The 22,970-nt window shown below is 50.4% G+C and overlaps 1 protein-coding gene across 1 annotated transcript in view; it reads left to right on the top strand.

The window, feature by feature from the left end:
• Positions 1–22,208, top strand: part of GSDME (gasdermin E) — a 40,667-nt gene extending 18,459 nt beyond the window's left edge. The window contains exons 4-10 of the mRNA XM_090287102.1: positions 6,198–6,369; positions 7,918–8,038; positions 11,081–11,245; positions 13,102–13,229; positions 14,965–15,160; positions 18,091–18,164; positions 21,299–22,208. Coding sequence (XP_090143228.1) covers positions 6,198–6,369; positions 7,918–8,038; positions 11,081–11,245; positions 13,102–13,229; positions 14,965–15,160; positions 18,091–18,164; positions 21,299–21,532 — 1,090 coding nt within the window. The 3' untranslated portion in view covers positions 21,533–22,208. The remainder of the gene's footprint in view (positions 1–6,197; positions 6,370–7,917; positions 8,039–11,080; positions 11,246–13,101; positions 13,230–14,964; positions 15,161–18,090; positions 18,165–21,298) is intronic.
• Positions 22,209–22,970: the final 762 nt, after the last annotated feature.

A 22,970-nucleotide genomic window follows, 5' to 3' on the forward strand; every position in this document is an offset into this window, starting at 1 on the left:
CTTGGTTTGGTTCATCAACTTTCAGACCTGCTGCTGCTCACCAACTAGTGGCAGTTACTCCGTCCGACAGGCTGAAAGTCCCTAATTGTTCCCCTTTTCCTCTGTTGCATCCTCATTGTATATGAGTGAGATAAGGTATTGTATAGACTAGGTTGTGAGCACAGGTGGGGAAGTCGCACGGTGGGGGTGGCCTGGTCGCTTTGGTAATCGTGTGTGGTTAGCACTGTGCCCGCATTCTGATTTTTTCCAGGCAATTTGGAATCCTGAAGTCACAGCCAAGTAGAGTGTGGCTTTTCTCATCCGATTACAGTGGAGGCCCCCTGGGCGCTGAAGTTCAGGTTTCTCGGGATTTCCTGTCCCAGGGTCCGGCTGTGGCTCCGGTTGAGCATCTCTGGTGTGTGGGAAGTTTCTTTCATGGTTGAAAGGGAGACTCTAGGTCTGTGGGGAGGATCCAGCCCCTGGGTGGCAGCTCCGTTTCCGAGAAGATCCGCTGCTAGTCTCTGGGGAGCTCTCGCAGGAGGATTAAGCAGAAAGACTCCTTGTTGGTTAAGAAGCGCGTATTAAGTAGCTTCTGTATGCAGGGCCCAGGGGACGTCCAGGAGGAAGAGGAAAGGTAGAAAGACGCAGGGCTGTGGGGATACACACACTGAGCTGTGTTCTTATCCCGGCCCTTACTAGCTGTGCACTTTCGGGTCACTGGTTGTGAGTGCTCTCTGTTCCATGCCCCTCTGTGAAATAAGGGTGACAATAATATTATGAACCCGTGGGGTGTTTTCAGTTGCAAAGAACATCTGTAATCACTTCACAAACGAAAACATCCCGCGGGTGGGTGAGTTGCCCTGACCTATGTTAAGGGTGGATGGTTAACCCAGCAGCTCAGTGGAGCCCCCCTGTGGCAGCTTCCATCTATTGCTGGTCTCAATAGCCTAGTCCTCTTGGTCTCCAAATGGCCACATTGAAGACAGTAAGGCAGAAAAGGGGTCTGTCTCTTCCTTGTGCTTCATTTTTTTTTTTTCTTTTTTTTTTGTGCTTCATTTTAAGAGAGACAAAACTTGTCTCGGGAACCCCCAACAAAGTTTTCCTCAGGTCTCAATGGTCAGATTGCCACGAATACCCCATTCTACCCTAACCACTTCTGAGAACAATGGTGTCACCAGGATCGGCCCAGATTCGTCTGTGTGTCTGGGAGCACCGCCCCCCACGCCCCAGCCCCAGGTTCCCGAGCCTGCACTAAATTGGGGTAGGAGGCTAGTGGCCAACGACACCCAGAAGTTTCAGAACCTCCAGGTCCAGGGTGCTCGGTGCAGCACCTGTAGGAGCAGCAGACACGTTTGAGGGGCTACTTTCCTCTCTTTCCTTCTCAAGGAGCCTACAGACTTGAAAGGGGGAAAGGGTTGTCCCCCGGAGGGCTAAACAGGCAGATGGAAGCAGGCGTCTGCATTTCAGGATTATAGGAGGCGGCTACCGAAATTAAACTCGAGTCACGGCTTGATGGGCGTCTGTGGATAAAGCTGGTTGGCTTTCAAAAGAGAAGCGGACTCTGCGGCTTAAGGAAATGTCAGCAGAACAAAGCCAAGTTTACAGGCAGTGTGCGCCGGCCTAATTGAAGCTGTCTTTCTGATTTGTCCACTCTGCAGCTGGTCCGTGGACATACTTCTTTACTGCCGCCTCAGCCAGTGAATCAAATCCCTTTGGGAGAAATGCCTAAGTTACTGAAGCTTTTTTCTTTTTTCGTTTTATTGTTGACACTACTGAGCCCCTGTTTTCTGCCACCACAGTGCTGTCTGCTGCTTCCCCAAGCCCCGCCTGGTCCCTGGCGCAGAGCTCATCTCGTGAAGCACAGGACAATATGGCCATGCCTTTGACCAGCCTGGAGAGGGATCTTGATTTGACTTTCTGGCCTGTAGTGGAAGGAAAGAAACATTTACAGATGGGTCCGGTGCAGGTCACTTCATGTAAAGCCTCCCTGAAATCCACCTCCTAGCCCATTCTTATTTTACAGGTGTGCAGACTGAGGCTCAGAGGCAGGAGGTGGTACCCCAGCAAGTAGGAGAGCCATGGGAGAATGGGGGCGGGGTCAGCAGGCCCACTGGGTGAAGAACAGGCACCCTTCACTCTGTTTAGTGTGGACCCCCATCACTTGCCTCCAGCTGTGTTCCTTTGGGTCCAACCCTAGAAGATTGATTATACTTCACCCCTGTCTCGGTGGCCTCCTGCCCTGCTTTCATAGGGCCATCACCCAGGAAGAGAGACGTACCTTGGGGTGTCCTTAAAAATATGTGGAGAAGATGAGGATCCCCTGGCTGCTCCCTTTCTGGTCAGAGAGCTTTGCCTTGCTTCTCTTGTCTGTGTGCTTTGACCCCAGGCTGAACCAGGGAGAGAATTTTATTCCGACCCTCCTTTAGGAGTTCTGTGATAACATTCATTTTTCCACCAACTAGGTGAATAGCATCGGTCTTAGGTAAGGGGACTGTGTCTTCCAGGAGCTTGGAGTCTGACCAAAGGACTTTTAATTAAACTTTTTTTGAGTGATTGCTATGTTCACATGGCTTTAATGTCAAAGGGTCAAGAGAGAAAAGGTGAAAAGTCTCCTGCACCTGATCTTAGGTGGGAATGAATGCCATTTCATTCCCATCTAAGAGGCAACCTCTGTCAACAGTTTCTTGGGTCTCTTTCTAAAGACATTGTGTGCATGTTGTTCAGGGATTCCTAAGAAGGCCCAGACAAGTTGGAGAAATCAGGACAGCCCCCAGGGAAGTGTTTTGCAGAAGCACAAGGAGGTGGGTCAGGGAGGATAGGCAGGTGAGGACAGTCTGAAGACAATTCCCTGAGGACCTGGGTATAAAACCTCCTTTGGCCCCCAGCTAGACAGGCAAGATACTGACATGTTGAAGTTGATGTAGTGGTCCAAGAGTTAGAGATGGTCCTAGTCGTTGTGTAGCCATAGGGTCCCTCACCCAGGGGAGGGTGGAGCAGCCTCAGGGGCTGTGTGGCTGAATGGGACTTTGTGAAATACCAACCTGGGCCGATTACCTGTGTGACTTTGGTTCCTATCTTCACCGTCTTTGGGCCTCCTTGCTCCTTATCTATGAAACGCCTAATCCAGGGTTTTAGACGTTTTGGTTACCCTTTTAGTCTGAAGAAACCATGAACCCCTTTACATGCATAGATCATATAGGATTATACAGGTAAATGAATTACACTGGAATATGGCAGATTTCCCACGAGGTGGACCCAGGGGTCCCACTGCACAGTGATTCCTGCTCTGAGGAGGGCCAGAGCCAGGGCCCCACTCCCACAAGCTGTTGTGGGTCCTGGCACAGCTTGGGGTCTGGTGGTGGTGACGGACGGAAGGATTTGGGGAAGAATTCCCTCCAGAGATTGCTTTCCGGCGCGTCAGGACAATCTGTTTTCCCTGATGACTAGCTTCCCCTTTGTCTATATGAGGCCTCCTCTCCTAACCAAAGATGAGTGGCTTTGCCCAGTATTCAGGTTCCAAAAGGTGGCAGCACTGTCCCAGGAAACAGAATCCCATGGTGGGAGCGCAGGGGTGGTGGTGGTGAGGACACGTGCCTGCCAGTGGTCGCCTCCTGCCCTCCTGCCCGCCTGCCCTGGCCCTCGCAGCCCAGGAGAGCGTTTCTCATGGGTCTGAGGTGTTGAATCCACATTCGTCTCCCCTCCTCAGTCACCCGATCTTAGTCTTGGAGATGGGCCCCGTGCCTGGCCATGCTTCTGTCCCCTGCCCCACAGTGGCCGGGAGAGCAGATCAGGACTGTCCTGCAGTCAGACGCATAAGGAAGTTACGCTCTTGCAATGGACTTCTTTTCCTTCCTTCCAGTGTTTGGACAGGGGAGACGGGGGTTCTGGAGGGAGGTGGGCATTTTAGGCAGTGGAGTCCTGGGAGGTCTAGGCTGAGTTTTTCTTTTCAAACACTTGGCCATTGGCTAAGGCAGCATTGGGCATTTTAGGGATTGGTTTAAGGCTCAAGGCAGTGTGATGGTTTCCAATACACCAGAGTCACTTCAGACTCGATGGCCATCAGCCATCCTGGCCATGGGTTCAGGGCTGTGGGCTGGGAGTTCACAGGGGGATGAGGCTGAACTGTAGTAGAGGGGGTCGCTTTCCAGGAATCTGCTAGAAGATGCAATTGTGTACAGCAGACGGAGGCGCCCATTGGAAAGGACCGTGTCAGGTGAAGCTCTGCCTGGTGGGGACATTGGGTGTCATCTTCAACACCTGAGCCTCCAGGACTAGAACATCTTAGGATGGCTTTATGTCTACCTATCATTCTTTAAACCACTGAGCTAATCTGTTTCCTCCCTTTTCCACGTGCTTTCTCTCTTTCAGACATAGATGCATATAGATTCAGACACTTATACACTCATTAAGGTACATGGATGAAGACAGAAAAACCCACAAGTGTTAGTTAACCACTTATTCCAAAAATATGTACAGAGTCATTGCTGGGCACAGGCGCTGTGCTGAGATAAGCTGTGGTCACGATGGGCAAGGCCCAACTTCCATGCAGTTTGTAGTCTACAGGGAGGAGACGGCAATGAGCAAATAAAGGAATGAGCTAGAGAGGTGCTGGGGGGCAGATATGCTCCCCAGAGAAAGGGTCTTAGGATGTGACAGCGTGATCGGGATGAGCAAGGGACACGTGCCTCCCAGGAGGTGATGAGAGGCAGTGAGATGGGGTCAGGGACACATGGTTCCAGGACCTCAGGGCTGGCCTGAGCCTGACAGGTTTAAGGCACAGAGAGAAAGCCCCAGAAAGTGGAAGGAGCGCTCCACTGGGGTGGGGCCAGGTCCTGGGGCCTTGTAGCCTGGGGAAGAGATGAGATGCCTGGTAGCCATGGAGGGTCTCTAAGCAAGGGGGTGACAAGATAAAGTATCTCCAACCCAATGAAATAGTCCATAATTCCCATCATGTGGCTTTGCTTTTTGGGTCTCAAGAGGAACAAAGGGAGGTGGCTGGAGTCAGCTAACATTTGTGTGGCACTGAACATTGTGCTCATCTAGACCTATGACAGTCCAGCAAGGAAAGGTTACCGTGAGAGAAGCCAGGGGCAGACATGGGGTAATTCACTCAGGGTCCTCCAACTGGAGTGGCTGAGCTGGGATTTGAACCCCAGCAGGGCAGGCTCCAAGCCCCTGCTTTGTATGCCTTCCTGGAAATGGAGCCCGGGTAGCTTTTTGTTGTTATTGTTAATTTATTTTTATTACTGAGTTAATATGTGTGAAACATTGTTATAATTTGCATTTCTTTAACCACTCCTGAGATGCAACAGTCTTTCATGTCTACTTTTTTTTTATTGTGATAAAACATATATATTACATAAAAGCTGTCTTTTAACTATTTTTAAGTATATAATTCACTGGCATTAAGTATAGTCACTCTGCTGTACGGCCAACACCACGATCCATTTCTAGGACTTTTTCATCACCTCAGACAGAAATCCAACAGTCATCTACGTGGCTGCTTCCTAATTTGGTTCTCTTCCTGTCCACTTCACGGACTCAGAGAGTTAAATCAAGTCTCCCGTGAGGTTATTCCATCCTTTGCTTCCAAGTGTGAAATCATCTCCTGCAGGTGGAAACGGAGCTTGTTCTTGAAAAGCCCCAGTGTGGGAGTCTCAAGTCCGCTGAGTGACCTTGGGCAGGCCAGCCCTAACTGGCCTCAGTTTACCCCTCTGTAAAGTGATGTAGACCCCTTTGTAAGCAATTATACATCCTTCTGGGACAGACAGGGTAAGCTGTTCCTTTTTCATTGAAATCGAATTTCTTCGTCGTTGCTTGTACTGCACGCCTGTCCCTCTCTCATCTGTGGGAAGGAGCTGCCAGCCTCCCCCCGCAGTAATTCTGTATTTCCCGGGCCATGCTGTGACGTCTTTGGTCCCTCAGCCTCTGATTAAATGACAAAACGGAGTCCCCCGTTGTCAGGCAGACGGATAGCAGTTCCTGCACTGTTGGCTTCCCTTCCTTCCTGCTTGATGACCAGAGCCACTTTCAACGGGGGCCCCCTGCCATCTGGCATCCAGCCTGTCCCAGAGTCCGGGCAGTTCCCAGGCGGCCTCAGGAGACTTCCGTTTATGCGGGCCTTCTCTGCATCGCCAGGAAATAAAAGATGCTGGCTGTCACACGGTACTCGTGTCCCCCGAGGCACGGGGCCGCTCACAGCCACTTCTCTCTTTCAGGACGATAAATCTGAAAAGCCCTCTGCTACAGCAGGTGCTGGAGAGGCGGAACGAGGTCCTGTGTGTCCTGACACAGAAGATAGTGACGACGCAGAAGTGTGTGATATCTGAGCACACCCAGGTTGAGGAGAAGTGCGGCGGCATGGTGGGGATCCGAACCAAGACTGTGCAGGTGCAACCCGACAGCTGGGGCCATGGCCCCCACTCTGGTTCCTGCTGCTAGGACCTCAGTCAGGGTCCTCGTTGGGTGGGCTCTTCATTCATCAGGACCCTCTGTGTAGCAAGTTAACAGAAATCCAGCTAGAATTGGCTTCATCGAGAAGCGATGCATTGGCTCATGTGATCAAAGCATTCAGGGGTAAGCTGGCTTCAGTTACTGCTGGATCCAGGACTTGGAGAACGCTGTGAGCTGCCTCCCGGGGGCTGGGGACCCTCGGACAGGCTTTCTCCTTGTGGTGCGGTAGCTCCAGGCGATTGTCCACCTGCTGTGAGTCTGGTGGGGAGAGAGCTTCGGGGCTGGATCTCACTGGCCTGGGTCGCCCGTTCCTGAAGCAGGCACAAGGCCAGGGCAGTGGGGCGCTCAGATTGGCCATGCCCGCTTGGGTCAGGGCCATTCTTGCAAGAAAATAGGTCCAGCAAGCACAAGCCTGCCCAAACGCACAGGTAGCCCCTGCAGTCCCCTTGGAGTCAGGGGTCTCAAAATGAGAGCTTTGGGATTAGCTGCCTCAGATCCTTTGTGGGTTGAGTTAGGGGGGGTAAGGATCTGTACATCTGTCTGTCTATAGATGCACAAACTAGTGCTTCTGGATGACAGGTGGACAGTCTTACAAGCTGACCGTGGGCCAGTATGAAAGTTCAGTGGGACAGAAGGCTGCCATCCCCACGCTGTCTCCCTCCAGCTTGGCCTGGTGCCTGCTATTTGGTTCTTGGAGACTTACTTCTCCGGGTAACTTCCGGCCTTTGCTGGAGGACCCAGGAAAGTTAAGTTTGGAAGGTGGAGCCATGGGCCCGGTGCTGGGCTCTCCTGGGGTGGACAGGCTGAACAGTAATGGCGAGGGATGTGCCCCTTGGGAGGTGGCTTTCGCTGGCCCTGCCAGTGTTTCTGCCCACAGTGACCCCACCAGAGGCCCAGAGCCCACCCGGGCGTCAGGAGGCCAGCTGTCATCCCAGTGTTTGGGCAACAGAAGATTCTCGCCTCCCTCTCCCCAGGCCACAGTGGGAGAGTGTCACATTTGTGACAGTGTTTGAAGCAAGGAGCTGTGGGGCCTGACTCCTGGGCTTTTCTTGCCCAGCCTCCTCGTCCTTGCTTCTTCTGCTGCCTTCACCCTGGTGTTAATAGCACAGGGTCTGGGGTGATGCAGCGCTGGGGGCCTCGCTCAGCTTGGTTCTCCCTCAGCCTTTGACATTGATGAGGCTTTTCATTTGGATTTCAGAGCAGTGTTTGTCATCCTCAGTGAGGGAAATGGGAAGTCATCTTATTTGTCTTATTATCTCTTTTATTCATCCCTATAGACCTAACTTCACTGTGTCCTGAACCCTGAAAGGTTGCCTTGGGGCAACCAGATTGGTCACTTATAAGGGAATGTGTGTGCATCACGGGGCCCACAGGGATGAAATCCTTACCCACTCAGTTCCATGGGCATTAGTCCCAGGGCACAGGGGGGCGGCAGAGAGGCTCAGGGCAGTCGGAGTTCACAGGTCCGTGTGCTCTTACCCATAGGTGTCAGCTACGGAAGATGGGACCGTCATCAAGGACACCAACGTGGTGCTGGAGATCCCGCCGGCCACCACCGTCGCCTACGGCGTCATCGAGTTGTATGTGAAACTGGACGGCCAGTTTGGTGAGTGCTGCCTTCAGCGCGAGGCTCTTGGGCGACGATGAAGCCAAGGCAGAGGGCCACGCCACCTTCTCCTGGGGCACACGCTGGTAGAGGATCCCCTACCACTTGGGAGATGGGGACACAAGAGATCCCAAGAGTGTGGGGTTATCCCATGACAAGGGGACAAGCGGGCTGCATTGGGAGAGTGTGGGGTGAGGTTTCGCCAGCAGGGTACAGAGTTGTGGACGTGTCTCCTGCGATCAGACTGGGGGTCAGCCTCGGCGCATTGCCACGCTGTCCTTTGAGGTCTTGGGCCCCCTTCTGGACCTTGCTGAGCCTTACCCACCTCATGGGGCTGCGGGAGGATTAAATAGGTGAGCCACGTGCTGTGCCTGGCCCAGCGGTGGTTTATTAATTACTCCACCTCTGCTATTAATATAATCATCACTGTTACATCACCTCCCGTTCCAAAACGCTGCTCTTGACCTTGCTCTGCTGATCACCAGTGTGTTTGAAGCTGGCCAGTTCTGGTCACTGAGCCGTGGGAAGGAAATCAGGTCTTTGGTGTAGCGGGTCTGCTGATCTCAGGTGTGCACGGCCCCGCCCCGTGCTCGGCCTGCACTTGAGGGTGCTCGTGAGTGCTGTGAGGACTTTTCTGTGGCTGGGGGCCAGGCCAGCGTGCCACTCTAGGCAGGGGGCCTGTGGGAGCTCTCCTGTTTCTCTGAGGAGGGGGGCGCCCAGCCCCACCTGCAGCTCTGTGGGCATTTGACCCTCCCTTGTGGGGCCTCTTTACACAGATGGACTTGGAAGGACACAGTCTGGCCTGGTGTGGCTCTCCTGTTTGCATTTCAATTTCGAGCCTTTCGTCTTGGCTCCCTTCCGCTGTCTGTGGAAATAAACTCCTCTTTGTGCTGCCGAGAAGAGGTGCCCTGGGGAATTCTCAAGGTCCCTTTGGCTCACCTCCCACCCCGTGGTCTAGGAAGCCCGCTGCGTTCGCTGCCCGGTCCTGCCGCGCACGGCCGCGCCTGTACGGCTTGGGGGCCGGGCCCTCATTCTGGGACACGCAGGGTCTGATTCTGAAGCCAGTTCTGTTTTTATTTCCCATCTGTGTTCTCTGTTGCTCTTGCTGCAGAATGTTCTAGCTTCATAAACACAGACCCGCAGGCCTGAAGGGCCCTTGAAAGAGCCTGCGTGATCTCTCCTCCCACCTTCTGGGTGGGAGTACCTTTGACAAGCATCCTGCTTGTTCTTGGAAACTTTGATTGAGAAGAGGCTGACTCCCTCCTCTTCCTTGAGGGAGGCATCTGTACAGCAGTCCACGATGAGGTTCTCTCAGCCGCGACCCCTTCCTTCACCCACAGCTCCCCCTCTCCCATCTCCCACCCTGACTTCATCGGCTCCTGTTCCATCCCAGCCATGTACCCAATATGATTATTTAGAAATAAAGATGTGGTCATTTCACTCACCTGCTCAAACACCTTCCGAGGCTCCCTTCGTCGCAAGATGAAGCCTTTGTCTGGCCTATTTACCCGCCATATGCAAACGCTCCGCTCTCGTTGATCTCAGAGCCTGACTGCTTAGACACTGCTTTGTCCAAGAAACCTTGGCTGGTTCTCTCTGCATCTGCCACTCTGGCTTCAGTGACCTGTCCACCTCCTCCAACGCCCTCGCGTTACCCCCGGCTCCACTCGAAGCGTCCTGATGGTCAAGCGCCTTTTGTACCTCTGGTCCCTAGCATAGTGCCTGATGCTGCAAAGGATGAAGGGACTGGCAGTGCCTTCAAGGGGCCGTGCGTGTGGCCAGGCAGGAGTGGGGTTGGGGCCACGGGCTTCTGAGACACCCACAAGGTGCTTGGCAGGATCTGAGGCTGTGTGAATGGTTATGGTCCCTATCCTCGGGAGCAAAGTCATTACCTGGGGTGGGGGGTGGTGGTTCATACTTCCCCACCTCAGTGCCTGGCGCAAAGGGCAGAGCAGGGTTGCCCTGGGTGCTCCGTGAGTGTACGTCAATGAGTGAGTAAAGGAAGGATTGTTTCATTTGTCTTAGACAGCCATGCCACCATTGTGAGGGAAAGTGTGTGCTTCCCCGTGCAGAGTCAGGCACGTCTTTATTCCTTGGCCTGTGCTGGAGCACACAAATCACAAAAAGAGCCAGGATTCATGAGTTCGCATGCTGTGTTTGTTTAGCAAGGACCTAAGCATGGTTATATTTTTACCTACAGTTCAGATACCTTAGCTGGGTTCTCAAATAGGAAGTATATAAGGAAACATTTTTTTATCATTTAAAAATAGTTTATTATGGAAGATTTCACATGTGTTCCAAAGTAGTGTTAATAATATCACGAACCTCATGTACGTCATGCTTCAAGAATGAGGGCAATTTATGTTTCATCAGCAATTTCACCGCCTCCCTCCACCCCATTCAATTGTTTCAAAGCAAATTCCAGGCATTCTATTGTTTTGTCTGTAAATATTTCAGTACCTCTAAAAGGTAAGAATTTTTTTAAAAAGACCAGTTTTGCCTTCACATAGATCCTATAGAATATATTCTGTTTTGGATTTTCCACTCAATATGTTTGATATTCATTCATATTATATAATTGCAGAAATAAATTCATTTTTTTGCTATGTATTATTATGTTAAAGACAACACTCTTTAAGAAGAGAACCATATCACATAACAATTTGTGCACCAAAAATATATTGTCAATAATTCTGTAATGTTATTGGCTCAAATCAAATCTGTCCACCAAATTCAAATTTTCTCAGTTTCATTTATATATGGTGAGTTGTTTGGAATTGGTTTGTTCAAATCAGGCTCAGGAAATATCGCCGATGTTTGAAAGATTGCTTCCTGCCTGTTCAAAGAGGACACACAGGAGAGCCTTATGCTAAGATCAACCATTTCTCCTGTAGTTTTAGGAAATGGTTGAGTTTTGATCAAACAGCAGAGCATGTGCAGGAAGCGGGCATGTGGGGAAGGGAGTGGGTGTGTCTCCCTGCCCAGCCGAGTTAGGGGAAGCTGGGGCGAGTGAGTGCTGACCCGTCCTTTTCTGTGTTGCAGAATTTTGCCTTCTCCAAGGGAAGCCTGGTGGCTTTGAGCACGAGAGGAGAAGCGATGTTGTCTTCCTGGAACTCCTGCCCTTTACAGAGTTTGCATTTAGGGACATGCCGGATGCTGGGCAGGGACCGTGTGCCCCGGATGGACCATTGAGCATTTTAAAAGAAGGTATCACCAGTGGGGAGTGGGGGGGGGGGCAGTTGAGCCGATGGCTGATTGAACATGTACCCCAAGAAGTGATGGCTTCAGGAGTGGTGACTCCAGGGACTTCAAGGAAAGCATTTGAGAAGAGAGAGAGCAGTGCTTCTCAGTGAGGCCTCGTCCACTCAGGATTTCCCTTGGTTGGAACTTAGGGAACCTTGGGTCTCGGGTGCCATGTTTTGAGAAAGGGGACAGAGACTGAGGAGCGTAAGAATGAGGAGCCTGGCATTTCCTTTAACTTGAACCACAGAAGCTTGCAAACTACTAAGAATAGCTAGTCAGCAGCAAGCAGAGAGAACCCAAGTTTTGCATCTGTTTCGTTATAATCCAGGCTTCACTGCCAAGATAAGACTTTGTCAGCATTTGCAAAATGTCACTTTGGAGGCTCTTTATCCACATGGCCTGAAGCCTGTGAGGCCGTGGCAACCAGGGAGGGGGAGGAGACTACCTGTGATTTGCCTGCAGCAATCCCTTCTGCTCCCCACAGCAGTTTGTTCTAAAAAAACTGGAGGGTTTTTTGGGGGGTGGGGTGGGGGAGAGTGACAGAGTCAGTGGGAGTAAAGTATATAGAAGAGGAGATAAGCAAGGAAGAGGAGAACCAAATAGCTATGGAGGAGCTTAGTTAGTACAAAGAACTAGGAGTCACTCAGAATATGCTCTGGCTTGGTCCCAAAGCAGAAGATGCTTTTGTTTCAGTAGAAAGAGTAGTGTTGGGAGAAATGGTAGTGAACACCTGATCTTAAAATAAGGCCTTCCTGTCATGCAGGCCCCTCCTCCGCCTCCTTGAGACCCATAATTGGGTGTAATTTTCTACTGCCACTTAGGCATTGGCGATGTCATGGGTTAGAGACACAGCGGCAGTGGCCCTTCCGGGTCTGGTGGGCTGGGGGTTAAGAACAGGGAGGCAGGAGTGAGGTGGGGACTGGCCTGGCTTTGCGCCCCGGGGCCCTACACCAACCAGGGCAGCACTTCCCTCCAGGCTGGGGCTGCAAAGACCTGGTGGTTTCTAGGCCAGTGTTTGAGTATGACAGTCACTGATGCGACTTGTTCCTCTCCGTGAGCTCTCTACAACCCTGTGCTAGAATTTGCCATCAGCAGAGGTAGTGCATTCCTGCATTAGTATGCATCCCTACCTACAAAAGCATTTAGATCCCCACGGGGCTTAATTTGCCAGAAGTTTCTGTCTTTAAAATAATAAGATGATGATTCTAAGGGAGCGGCTCGAGCACCCTGCAGAGGATGTGAGCCTCTAGCCGCAAAGGCCTGTGCACCTGTTCTCCAGGCCAGGACAGGTGAAGAAGAAAGTGCAGGCAAAGCTCAGGAGATGGGTTTGCCGTGAAAATAGGGCGCCAGCCTCTCTGAAATGCATGCATCAAACACTGAAGGATACAAAATCCACAATGTATTAGAACAAAGGGTGAAAAACAACATATTTTGGAATTTCATGGTTCTGAAGCATTGTAAAGGTAGACAGATGCTTAGTAAATCAGCCTTGATAAGTTACTTCTATAGAAAGAGGAGTCTAAATGACTTTTCCAGAAAACAATTGATGAGTGAGGTCTAAAACAAAATGGGGCGGCCCTTTCTCTTCTGTCTCTTTCTCTCTGCCTCCCCTCCTTTCTTGTAGTTTGACTGGTTATTGAAAACTTGCAGGGTGGCGTTTCACCTGATGTCCTTTATTTCTGAGTTCTGTGACTGGCTGTGCAGCTGGGAGTGTCTATGAAAGAGCTGAGGACAATTAGCTATAAAAAGCAAGAGTTGCTGTCCCTGTTCTGAGACACGCACAGCGGTCATGAGCTGGGTACGCTGTGCTGCTTCCACAGTGACTCTGCCCTTGGAGAGGACCTTCCGTCCCTTTGTGCAGCTGCCGGAGCAGGAACAGACGGCATTGAGTGGCATCCTCCAGGCGGTCCTGTTTGATGAGGAGTTACTTGTGGTCCTGGAACAAGTGGTAAGACCAGACACATCGCAAGCACAGCGTCTCCTCCTCGCTGTTCTGGAGATGTGGATGGGCTGGACCTTTTGAGACAAGGCTTTGAGCTGGGGGTACAACTGCATATAAAATTTCCCCACCTCCCTTGATCCCTAAAGCTTGTTTCTTACTCCCAGGTCCTTGGTTTTCTTACTGCAGAAAGGTAGTTGCTGTCAGGAATCTAAGTGTGTATCGGTTTCCTAGGGTTGCTGTAACAAATGACCACAAATGTCCTGGCTTAAAACAACAGAAGTACATTCTCCCATAGCTCTGGAGGCCAGGAGTGTGACGTTAAGTGTCAGCGGGGCCATGCTCCCCCCAAAGGCTGGAGGGGGAACTCTCTCTTGACTCTTGCAGCTACTGGTATTCCTTGGCTTGTGGCCACATCACTCCAATGTCTACTCTCTTCCCAAGGCCTTGTCCTCTGTGTTGTGGCCTTCCTGTTTCTTAATGACACCCACAAGTGGATTTAGGGCCTACCTCAACCTAGGAGGATCTCATCTCAAGATCCTTACCTTAGTTACATTTGCAAGCACTCTTATTCCAAATGAGGTCACATTCTCAAGTTCCAGGTAGACATATATTTATTTGGGGCAGGGGGCACTGTTTAACTCACTACAAGTGGGCTATATGGTAAGAGTCCAACAAGTCAACTTGTTTTATTCAGAAGAGATTGAAGAGCAGGCCTTTGCACTTTGGTTTCGTAGCAGGATTTTCTGGGGAGGCTGCATTGCAGGAATGGTGAGGGACATAGCTGCTAACCTCCGTCCACCCAGACTTTCAGCTCTACTTCCCTGGTGGGGGCCGGGGCGATAGCAACCTGATTTTTGCTATGGTTGGTTTTTTATTGTTTCTGGTCTTTTTTTCTTTTATGCAGAGTTTGAACTCTGATTTTCTGATTTAATGTTTCATGGCTTCCAGGAGAGCATTCATATTATTTTTTCCTCTTGAAATTGGATTGTGCCAGAAGAGCTTAGTGACCAGTCACAGAACAAGCAGGTGTTGAAACAGTCCAACAGCCCAGGACATCCGTGTGTTCTGGAGGATGTAGAGCTTGTGGGAGTGTGTGCTAGCCCTGGGGAGAACGCAGTTGTTTTTTTTTTTTTTAAAGAAATCATTGACTTTTAATTCTAAAATGTCTCCTTCCAAGAGGGAAATGTCAGGCCAGCACCCTGTGGAAAGAGCATCAGCCGCCTGGGTGGTGGGGGCCGGTGGGCTCTCATCCGGATGTGGATCCCACAGTGGAGCAGGACCGGCTGCCGGGTGCCAGGGTGGCCAGGGCCGCCCCAGCCAGCAGGACACTCCACCTCCCAACAGGTCCCAGGTGCACAGATGAGGCTGCCTGGGCCCCAGCTGGGAATGTGACTGGGGGCTGGAGAGCCAAGTTTAAAGCTTGAGAACCATATGTCCCACTCCTCAGCTGTGTGTGTAGTCACGTGTTCCTGGCCCCTGGTCCAACCCGACCGACCCTGTCCTGGAAGATTCTACTCAATAGCTCCTGCATGCCTCCTTCCCACGCTGCAAGGCTCGGTTTCCTGTCTCTCTGAGGAAATCTAACCTGGTGGACTAGTCATGTCAAAGCATAGAGAAGCGTGCAGGGTCTTGCTTTACATGGGAGGCAGCCAAGGGCAAGGGGTTCAGTGTTGTGGGTCAGAGGCCCCAGTTTGGCCTCCAGCTTTATCACATTGTCTCTTTCCTCCCCGCCCCCCTGCAGTGTGACGACATGGTCAGCGGCCTGTCACCCTCACGGGCGATACTTGGGGAGCTGAAGCCTCCCCAGAGGCAGAACCTCATGGCCTTCCTGAAGCTGGTGGGGTGCTGCGTGCAGGGCGAGTGTGCGGGCCCGCAGGGTGTGGTCAGCAGCCAGAAGCTCTTTTCTACGGCCTACTTCTTGGTCAGTGCACTAGCAGGTACGGAGAAAAGAGACACTGTTGTTGCTTTGCAATTGCTTTGCTTACTGTTGTGGAAGACTGGTACCTGGGGCTCCCCCCTTTCAGCAGCTTGTGGAGGACAAGAAGTGGAGGGCTGAGGAAGTTTACATGGCTGTCATGAAGTCACAGAGCTGAGTGTGAAGGAGGCCCATTCACCGCCACTCTCAGGGAGCACATCTCTCCCCTCCCCTGGGAGGGCTGTCTGTGGGCTCACCCCGCACTAACATGGGAAGGCGTCTTCCCCAGACCTGAGCCCTTGCAGTGCTGAGTGGCAGCGGCTTTCACAGGGCAGTGTTTCGGTCCCTCTGTTCCTCTTTGCAAGCTCACCTCCCCCGAGTTGTGGCCATTAGGGCAGGGAGGCTGCGGAGAGGGTCCCGTAGCAGCAGGGTACCAGGCTCAGCAGTGGCACCACTGCTCCAGGGGCCAGGCCCTCCCGTGATGGCTGAGTGGGACCTGCCTGCTGCTCCCACCCAGAGCCCACGTGCAGAGGGTCTCTGCCATCAGAGGGGCTCCTCCTACAGGAGGAAACTAGGCTTTTCATTCCTTCTCAGAAAGGCAAGACCTGGCGATGTGGCCCCGCCTTCTAGTCCCCAGGAGTTCCCTTCCAGAGGACATTAGTCAGCACACTGAGCTCCTGAAGCATCCTGGGTCCTTCCTCTGCACCACACAGACACACAGGCCGAGGAATCTCCAGTTTTTAAAGAACTGAAAAAAGAGACTGCCTTGCCCAGATTTATATGTCGATGTGTGTGTGCTCTATGTCTTGTTCCAAGTCATGGATAAGTTTTGACTGGGACAGAACATAAGGCAGAGCCCTGTGAGACTCCAGTAGAGACCTTTCCCCAGAGTTAACATCAGTGCATTAGACAGAGTCTTGAACTGCAGGCGTTCTATCAGGGGCCGATTCACAGGCCGGAGTTCTTCAGCTGTGAGAAGCCTTTTAAAATACTTATTGAACTATTTCTATCAATAGGCTGGTCAGCGATGTCACATATGGAGCTTATGCACCACAGTCCCCTTCTCCCTGAGCCTGGACACAGTCTCGAATGCTCTGCAGTTACTTGGAGGTGACACGTAGCATGAGACTTAGTTGCTGTGTCTGAGCTGGAAACTCAGGGCAGTGGAATCTTTAAGGGCAGCTGAAAAAATCTGCAGCCAATTTCTAAACCAGTGGAGCCCTTGTGACTCTCTGAACTGAGATCTCATTGACAAGTCAGTCACTGTGGAGGTCAGACCAGGGGAAAGCACTTTCATTAGTGCTCTTGTTAATCAGTCCTCAGCCCTTCTGAGGTGGCCTCTTCCTCCTCCTCCAGAAGTCTTCTCTCCTTAAGAGTCCACGGGAAGGGCTGGGACAGAGAATGGCCTCTTCTTGCACCCTCTTTCCAGCTCTCTAAATAATAACACCAGTTTTCAGCTTTATAGTGCTTAACATTTTTTTTATATTGAGATAAAATTAACATATAGCATTATATGGACTCAGGCATAAAACCTAATGATATTTGTATAATTGCAAAATGGTCACAATGTCTAGCTAACATCACCATACATAGTTACCATTTTGTTCTTGTGATGAGAACTAAGATTTACTCTTAGCAATTTTCAAATATACTAGAGTCATTGACGTACATTCGATCCCCATGACTTTAATTTTTGAATTTATTGGGGTGACACTGGTTAATAAAATGATATAGGTTTCAGGTGTACAATTCTGCAACACATCATCTGTGTATTGTATTGTGTGTCCACCCCCCACATCAACTCTCCTTCTCTGACACCATTTATCCCCCTTATCCTCTCCTGCCTCCCCCTCACTCACCACTCTGCCTCTTTAAATTTTTTTTTTTTTTACTGAATTGTATGAGTTCTTCATATAGTTTGGATGTTAACCCATTGTCAGATATATGTTTTACAAGTGCTTTTTCCCATTGGGTGGGTTGTTTTTTCATTTGTTTCACTGGTTTCTTCCTTTGCTGTGCAGAAGTTTTTTTAGTGTGATGTAATCCCACTTGTTTATTCTTGCTTTTGTTGCCTTTGCTTTTGGTATCAAATCCACAAAAATCAGCAAGACCAATGTCAAGGACCTTACTGCCTCAGTGACATGCCACCATTTATAAATAAGGCCGCTAACGAATGCAGGAGATAGAGTTCATAAGTGGTCCCCGGGCCAGATGACAGCCAGTGACTCTTTCTCTTTGGCCTTTTGAGCTCAAAGGTTCTGTCTCTAGGAAGTGGGTCCTTTTAGCAATTGCATCTCTTTTGCCCTGGGGGGTATTTAAAACCGTTTTGAATAACACTGACCTGGATTTCCACTCCCCCGGGGCTTGGCAGGGTCCCAACTTCCGGTGCAGTGGCCAGCTTCACACAGCTCTGTGCCGGCTCCCTCTGCCATCAGTGCCTGTTGCCACGCTAGCGGCCAGCCAGGGCCCCGCACCGTCCTGGGTTCATGAGGTCTGCTGTGCTAAAGGGTTCTAAACCCAGGTCACGAGAGCTTAGTCAGCGCTCTGACACATGAAAACAAAATCTGTGATTGGTCACGTGAGGAAGCACTCAGAGCGGGGCACCCGAGCTCACTCCCCAAATATGGAGTGGGGCTTACGCATGCCTCTTCTCACCAAATTCTTGGTTCTTTCTACGTTTCCTTGCTTTCCCCTGAGTCTCACTGGCGAATTAAATGTCAAGGGATATCCTCGGGGGAACACATAGCTGGTTACCTGGTTCCTCCGTCCGGTTTCTAAAACGCCTTTGCTGCCTGTTGAGCACCATTCACTCATTCAGTCGTTACTGAGCATAAACTCTGCCCGCTGGCTGGAGAGCCCAAAAGTGGAAACCAGTTACTGTCCAGGGCCTGGCTCTGTTCCCACAGATACTTTCGTTTGTTTTTGACAGTGACTGGTTTTTGTCTTCCGCAGAAATGCCAGATAATGCAGCAGCTCTGCTGGGTACCTGCTGTACACTTCGGATGATTCCTACGCTCTGTCACTTGGTAAGGAGCCCCCCAGGAGGGACCCAGGGACGGGCAGGACTGGGGACATGGTGAGGAGATGGCCCTAACAGCTGGTAGAACTTCTAGGCTTTCCCACCTACAACAGCCCTTCAAAATAGGCTAAACAGGTATTAGAATGAACTCCAACTTTTTCACACCCGCCTGCACCACACACCTCACCTCACAGGAAGACTGAGGCCCAGAGGGAAAGGGTTTGTCTGAAAAACTTGCCAGCAGGGCTAGGACTTGAACCTTATCTTTAGACTCCAAGCCTTATGCTTTTCTCGTTTTCTGGAGAGGATTTTGGCCAGGGCCGGGTGCAACACCGCAGGGAAGGAGCTAGACCTGCTCTACTGCACCCTGTACCACATTCACCTGGCAGGTTCTCAAGAGGACTGCGGGGTCTCAGCGCATTTCATTCTCTCTTAGGGCCCTCATTAGCGTTGTGCCCTCGGGAAATGTCGGGCCAGGACAGTTAGGTAATGACGCACTTAGCCTCGAGACTCAAGATTAAGCTTTTCCTTTTTAAATTACATATTGGGCCATCAACAGAAAGAACCATCAATGGGCTGCCCGGTGTCCACTCTAATGGGGCAGCCCCTCCAAAGCAACTCCTGCAAGCCTTGCTCAGCCTGGGGCAGACAGCAGCAGGGCACACTGGCCTGGACTGTTTTCAGGTGTGCTGACCAAGGGCCAAGGCTGGGAAGCAGATGTCGGGGTAGCTGCCCAGCCGGGGCCCCGACATCTTGCACACCCACCCTGGGAGACTGAGTACCATGGTTAGGGCCCAGGGTACTTCTTTGCCCAGGAAAGGCATCTGGAGACAACAGCAAGGCCTCATTTCCTAGGAGCGGTGCAGACATCTTTCACAACCCAGAGCAGATTCTACCCGCCCAGGGGAATGCTTTGTACTTTGACCACAAAAACTGAACTCCTTGAACACTTGCCCGCAGCATGTGTGTACTGTGGCCAGCTGGGGGTAAAAGCTGGGGGTGGAGTTTGGTTATGGAAACAATAGGTTTCCATACATCACAGTAGCTCTGCTTTTGTAACCCAGCTCCGTTTCGCAACAACTGCGTGCTTAGCATTCCCCAAATTGGTCCTTATCGAGTATTTGCAGAGTCTCCAACTGGATTCAGGAAGTGTGTGAAAAAGAAAATGCCACCGAGACCACAGTACTTCACTCCCTTGCCCAACAAACTCACGCTGGGTTGTCTTCCTCCTTGCACGGCAGCTCTAGGACTCAGTCCTGGTGTTGCTCCCAAGTCCGCTGGCTGGTGTTTTAAAAGTAGCCCGCAGGGCACACGCCGAGTTCCAGAACGGCTGGCATGCTGCTTTGGCACCAAACTTCCCACCCACAGAGTCTTTTGTTTGTCTTCACGGGCTGCTCCACAGAGACAAAGAAATAATGTTTCTTTAAAGACCTTACTGGGCATCTTCACATAATCTCCCTGAGATATTGCAACGACTCTTAGGACAGTCAGGCTCCCGCCTCCTGAAGGAATTTGGGCATCATGTGTTTCTTACAGGGATTTACTTAGAATAGGGTACAAAAATCTACCTGCGTTTCTGTCTTGTCTTGTCTCTGGCCAGAGCAACCCTGAGAGGCTTTCTGAGGCCTTTTGGGAGAATAGTGTCAGACACACTAGCACACCTGCCAAACTGGTAAAAGATGAGTTAGAATCAGTAGAGGGTGTGTTTCCCTCACCGCCACCCTCTGGGTGACTGTCATCTCTTTTATCCCTAGAAGTGCCTCTGGGCACTTGGGGCTGGCAGCTGCTCAGAGCAGGAAGCTGGACGCAGCTCAGCACTTCCTCCCCAGAGCCCACTGTGCGGCCGGCGCCTTCAGTCTGTGCCAGTGCAGCTCATTCTTAAATCGCGGGACGTGGAGCTTGGAGAGCAGGCCTGTGCGCGCTCAAAAGCCTAATCGATAGTTTCCTTCGGGGCCAAATGGTAGCGCTAAGCCTGCAGTTACACTGTGTGAGTTGTATGTGACGACGACTCTGCAAGGTGTAGATAGATTTGTAAGGCTGAATTTGGTAATAGACACCCAAGTACTTCGGTGTTCAAATGAGTGATGCCCTTCAACAACTGGGGCAGGCTGCGTGTTACTCCCTGTAAGGTCACCAGTGCTCAGGACACTTCCGGGATTCTGCAGGAGCCCCTTCAGATGCAGCTAAAATTCATGTGTACTTTATAGGCTTCATTTTTCATTTTACTCTCTCCATTCCTAATCTGATCTGGTTCTGAATACCTGTTTAAAAATCAAATCCACTGGCAAATTTATAATTACTGAAGATTAAACAATAAAGTGTCACAGGCACCAACCAAGACCCCAAAAGGCAAAGTTTCAAATGTTTTCAGAGCTTACAGTTAGAGCAGCAACCTCGCCGAAGGACTACCATTCATTCAGCGCACTGAGGGTCTAGTTCTGGGCAGGGTACAGGGTGAACACGACGGGCCAGGTCCCTGCTCTCCTGAGCAGCTTAGGTTTTAGTAAACAGACTAAACAGTGATTGTCAAGAAGATACACTTAGATGCAGTAAGCATATGAAGACAATATAATCATGGAGTAATAGCTGGGATATGGGGGGGGGGGGTAGGTGGATGGAGAGGGCTCAGGGAAGGCCCTTCTAATGTGGCAGTTCAGCTGATGACTGAGAGACGGGAAGAAGTCTGTGTGGATTTCTAGGAAGAGCATCCAGGTTGAAGGAAGAACGAGGGCAAAGGTTCTTGAGGCAGGAAGCATGAAATAAACTATGGTACCTACCCCTTTGAGGAGTTGCTGTAAATATTCTAAAATCTTCATTAAAAAAAAAAGAAACAAGCCTCACATACTGTGTGTATGAGCAAGTTAAATTCTGACCTTCCCAATATACTGGAGTTAATGAATCTAGTAGCAGGTAGAGTTCAGAGACTAGAAATTTAGACAGAGGACTCCAGGCAAACTGGAAATATCAGGGCTGAGATCCTGTCCTGGGGCAAATATATCTTGTTACACCTTAAAGGTTTCCGGTTCCATTTGGGAAATAAAAAGAAACTTTTTGTCATAACTAGCTAGAAGTGTGTTATTGTCCAACAATGTGGATTTTCTAGAGCATGTTTAAGTGAAAGTTTAAAATGTGCCATTTCAGCTCTGTGCACTGTCTGTTGGTGGAGAATCTGATCTTGAAGACACAGCCCTGGCTCCTCTGAGCGACACAGAGAGGTTCGGGATTGTGCAGCTCCTGCTTGCTACAGCCAGCATTAACCTGGAGAGACAACAGTCGTCCGTAAAAGCTGTCACCTGCAAAGTCCCTAACATTTCTGCACTCGTCCTGTATATTAGCCTGAGTGGGCTCCGTGCTTTAGGCCGAGCACAACAATAACGTCACGTGGGAATCACAGGCACATGCCATCAGCCAAGGCTGGGCACTTTTCAGCATCGCTGAGCTCCTACTACTTCGGGGCTTAGGTCACAGCCTCGTTAAAAGCTGACCAAGGAAATTAGTTTACAGAGGGGTTTATGAAGGGGTGACTTCGTGCATTGTGAGTCGCCTCAAGCTTAGCCACCAGGTTTCTTGTTCGTAAGAGGTGCCCCTGTGCTGGTGGTCCAGGGCAGGCTTAGCTCCAGCACCTGGAGAGCTGGCAGAGGGCTGGGAATCCTAAGCCAGTACATTCAGACCCTTTTTTCTGCAGAAAAATGGGTCCATCTATCACTTATAGTTTCCCACTCTCTTCCTGTTAGACAAAAACAAATGGGTCTGCCACTTTGATCCAAAACCTCATTTGAAATTGTGGATGCGGTGGGAAGGCCATTTCTCGTCATAGACGGCTACGTTCTGGATGCTCGGCAGTGACTGAGAAATGAACTGTGAATGCCACTGGAGGACATATGTTCTGCTAAAACTATACTTACAAAGTCTAATAACAGGCGGCCTAGCATAGAGCATTTCATCTGACTTTGCCATGCTGTGATGAACATACCTAGTCTATGTCAAGAACCATGTGCTGATTTTCCATGCATGCTGGATGTTTAATTTGTAAAATACATGTTATATCAAAGGAAACCCTGAATGGACTATATTTTGTTCTTCCTTGTTTTCACATCCTTCTACTATAAATAGCCTGGGGACCTGAAGACCCTCTGCTTTCCCTTAGCGAGATGTGGCTGAGCCCTACTGCGAGACTCTGCCTCATTTAGGAGCAGGGCGGCCGTGGGGACGAGGAGCAGCAGTTGTTGGAGAGAACCGTGTAGCTCATATCAGCACCTGCTTCTCCTGTCCCTGCCTTAGAAATGAAGCAAGTAACGCTTTCATCACTTAGTAAAAATGAAACTAAACCTTATGCAAATCTTCATGATACGTGAGAAAAAAAGGACAGAGTCGTACACAGTGGTAGCAACAACATAAAAAAGCAGCACCTTATGCCCAAATTGGAAAGCAACACACGGAAGTGAAAACAGTGCTAACATGCTGGCACAGTCCGTGCCTTTTTATCTGGTTTGCTGAAATACGTATACAGAACAAACTGTAGACGAAATGTGCACTAGGAGTGCGCTTCTTTGGTATAAAAACCAGATATACATGTATCACAATGATGGGAAATCTCCTTTACGAGGCCACTGAAAACCCAGCAGTGGCTCCTTCGGGGAGAGGAGTTAAGAGGTTAGGGCAGGTGGGGAACGAGGTGGTTCACCCTTCTAGAATCTTGTATGTATTGTTTTCTAAATAATGAAAACTACACACACACACACAGAGTTCAGACAGAAAGAAAAGATGCCATCCTAGCATCAAAAGCTTGGATTACATCAAACAGGTGACTAAG

Source organism: Furipterus horrens, unplaced genomic scaffold (assembly GCF_987537825.1).
Source record: "Furipterus horrens unplaced genomic scaffold, mFurHor1.1.pri manual_scaffold_9, whole genome shotgun sequence".
In the NCBI taxonomy this organism is placed as follows: Eukaryota; Metazoa; Chordata; class Mammalia; order Chiroptera; family Furipteridae; genus Furipterus; species Furipterus horrens.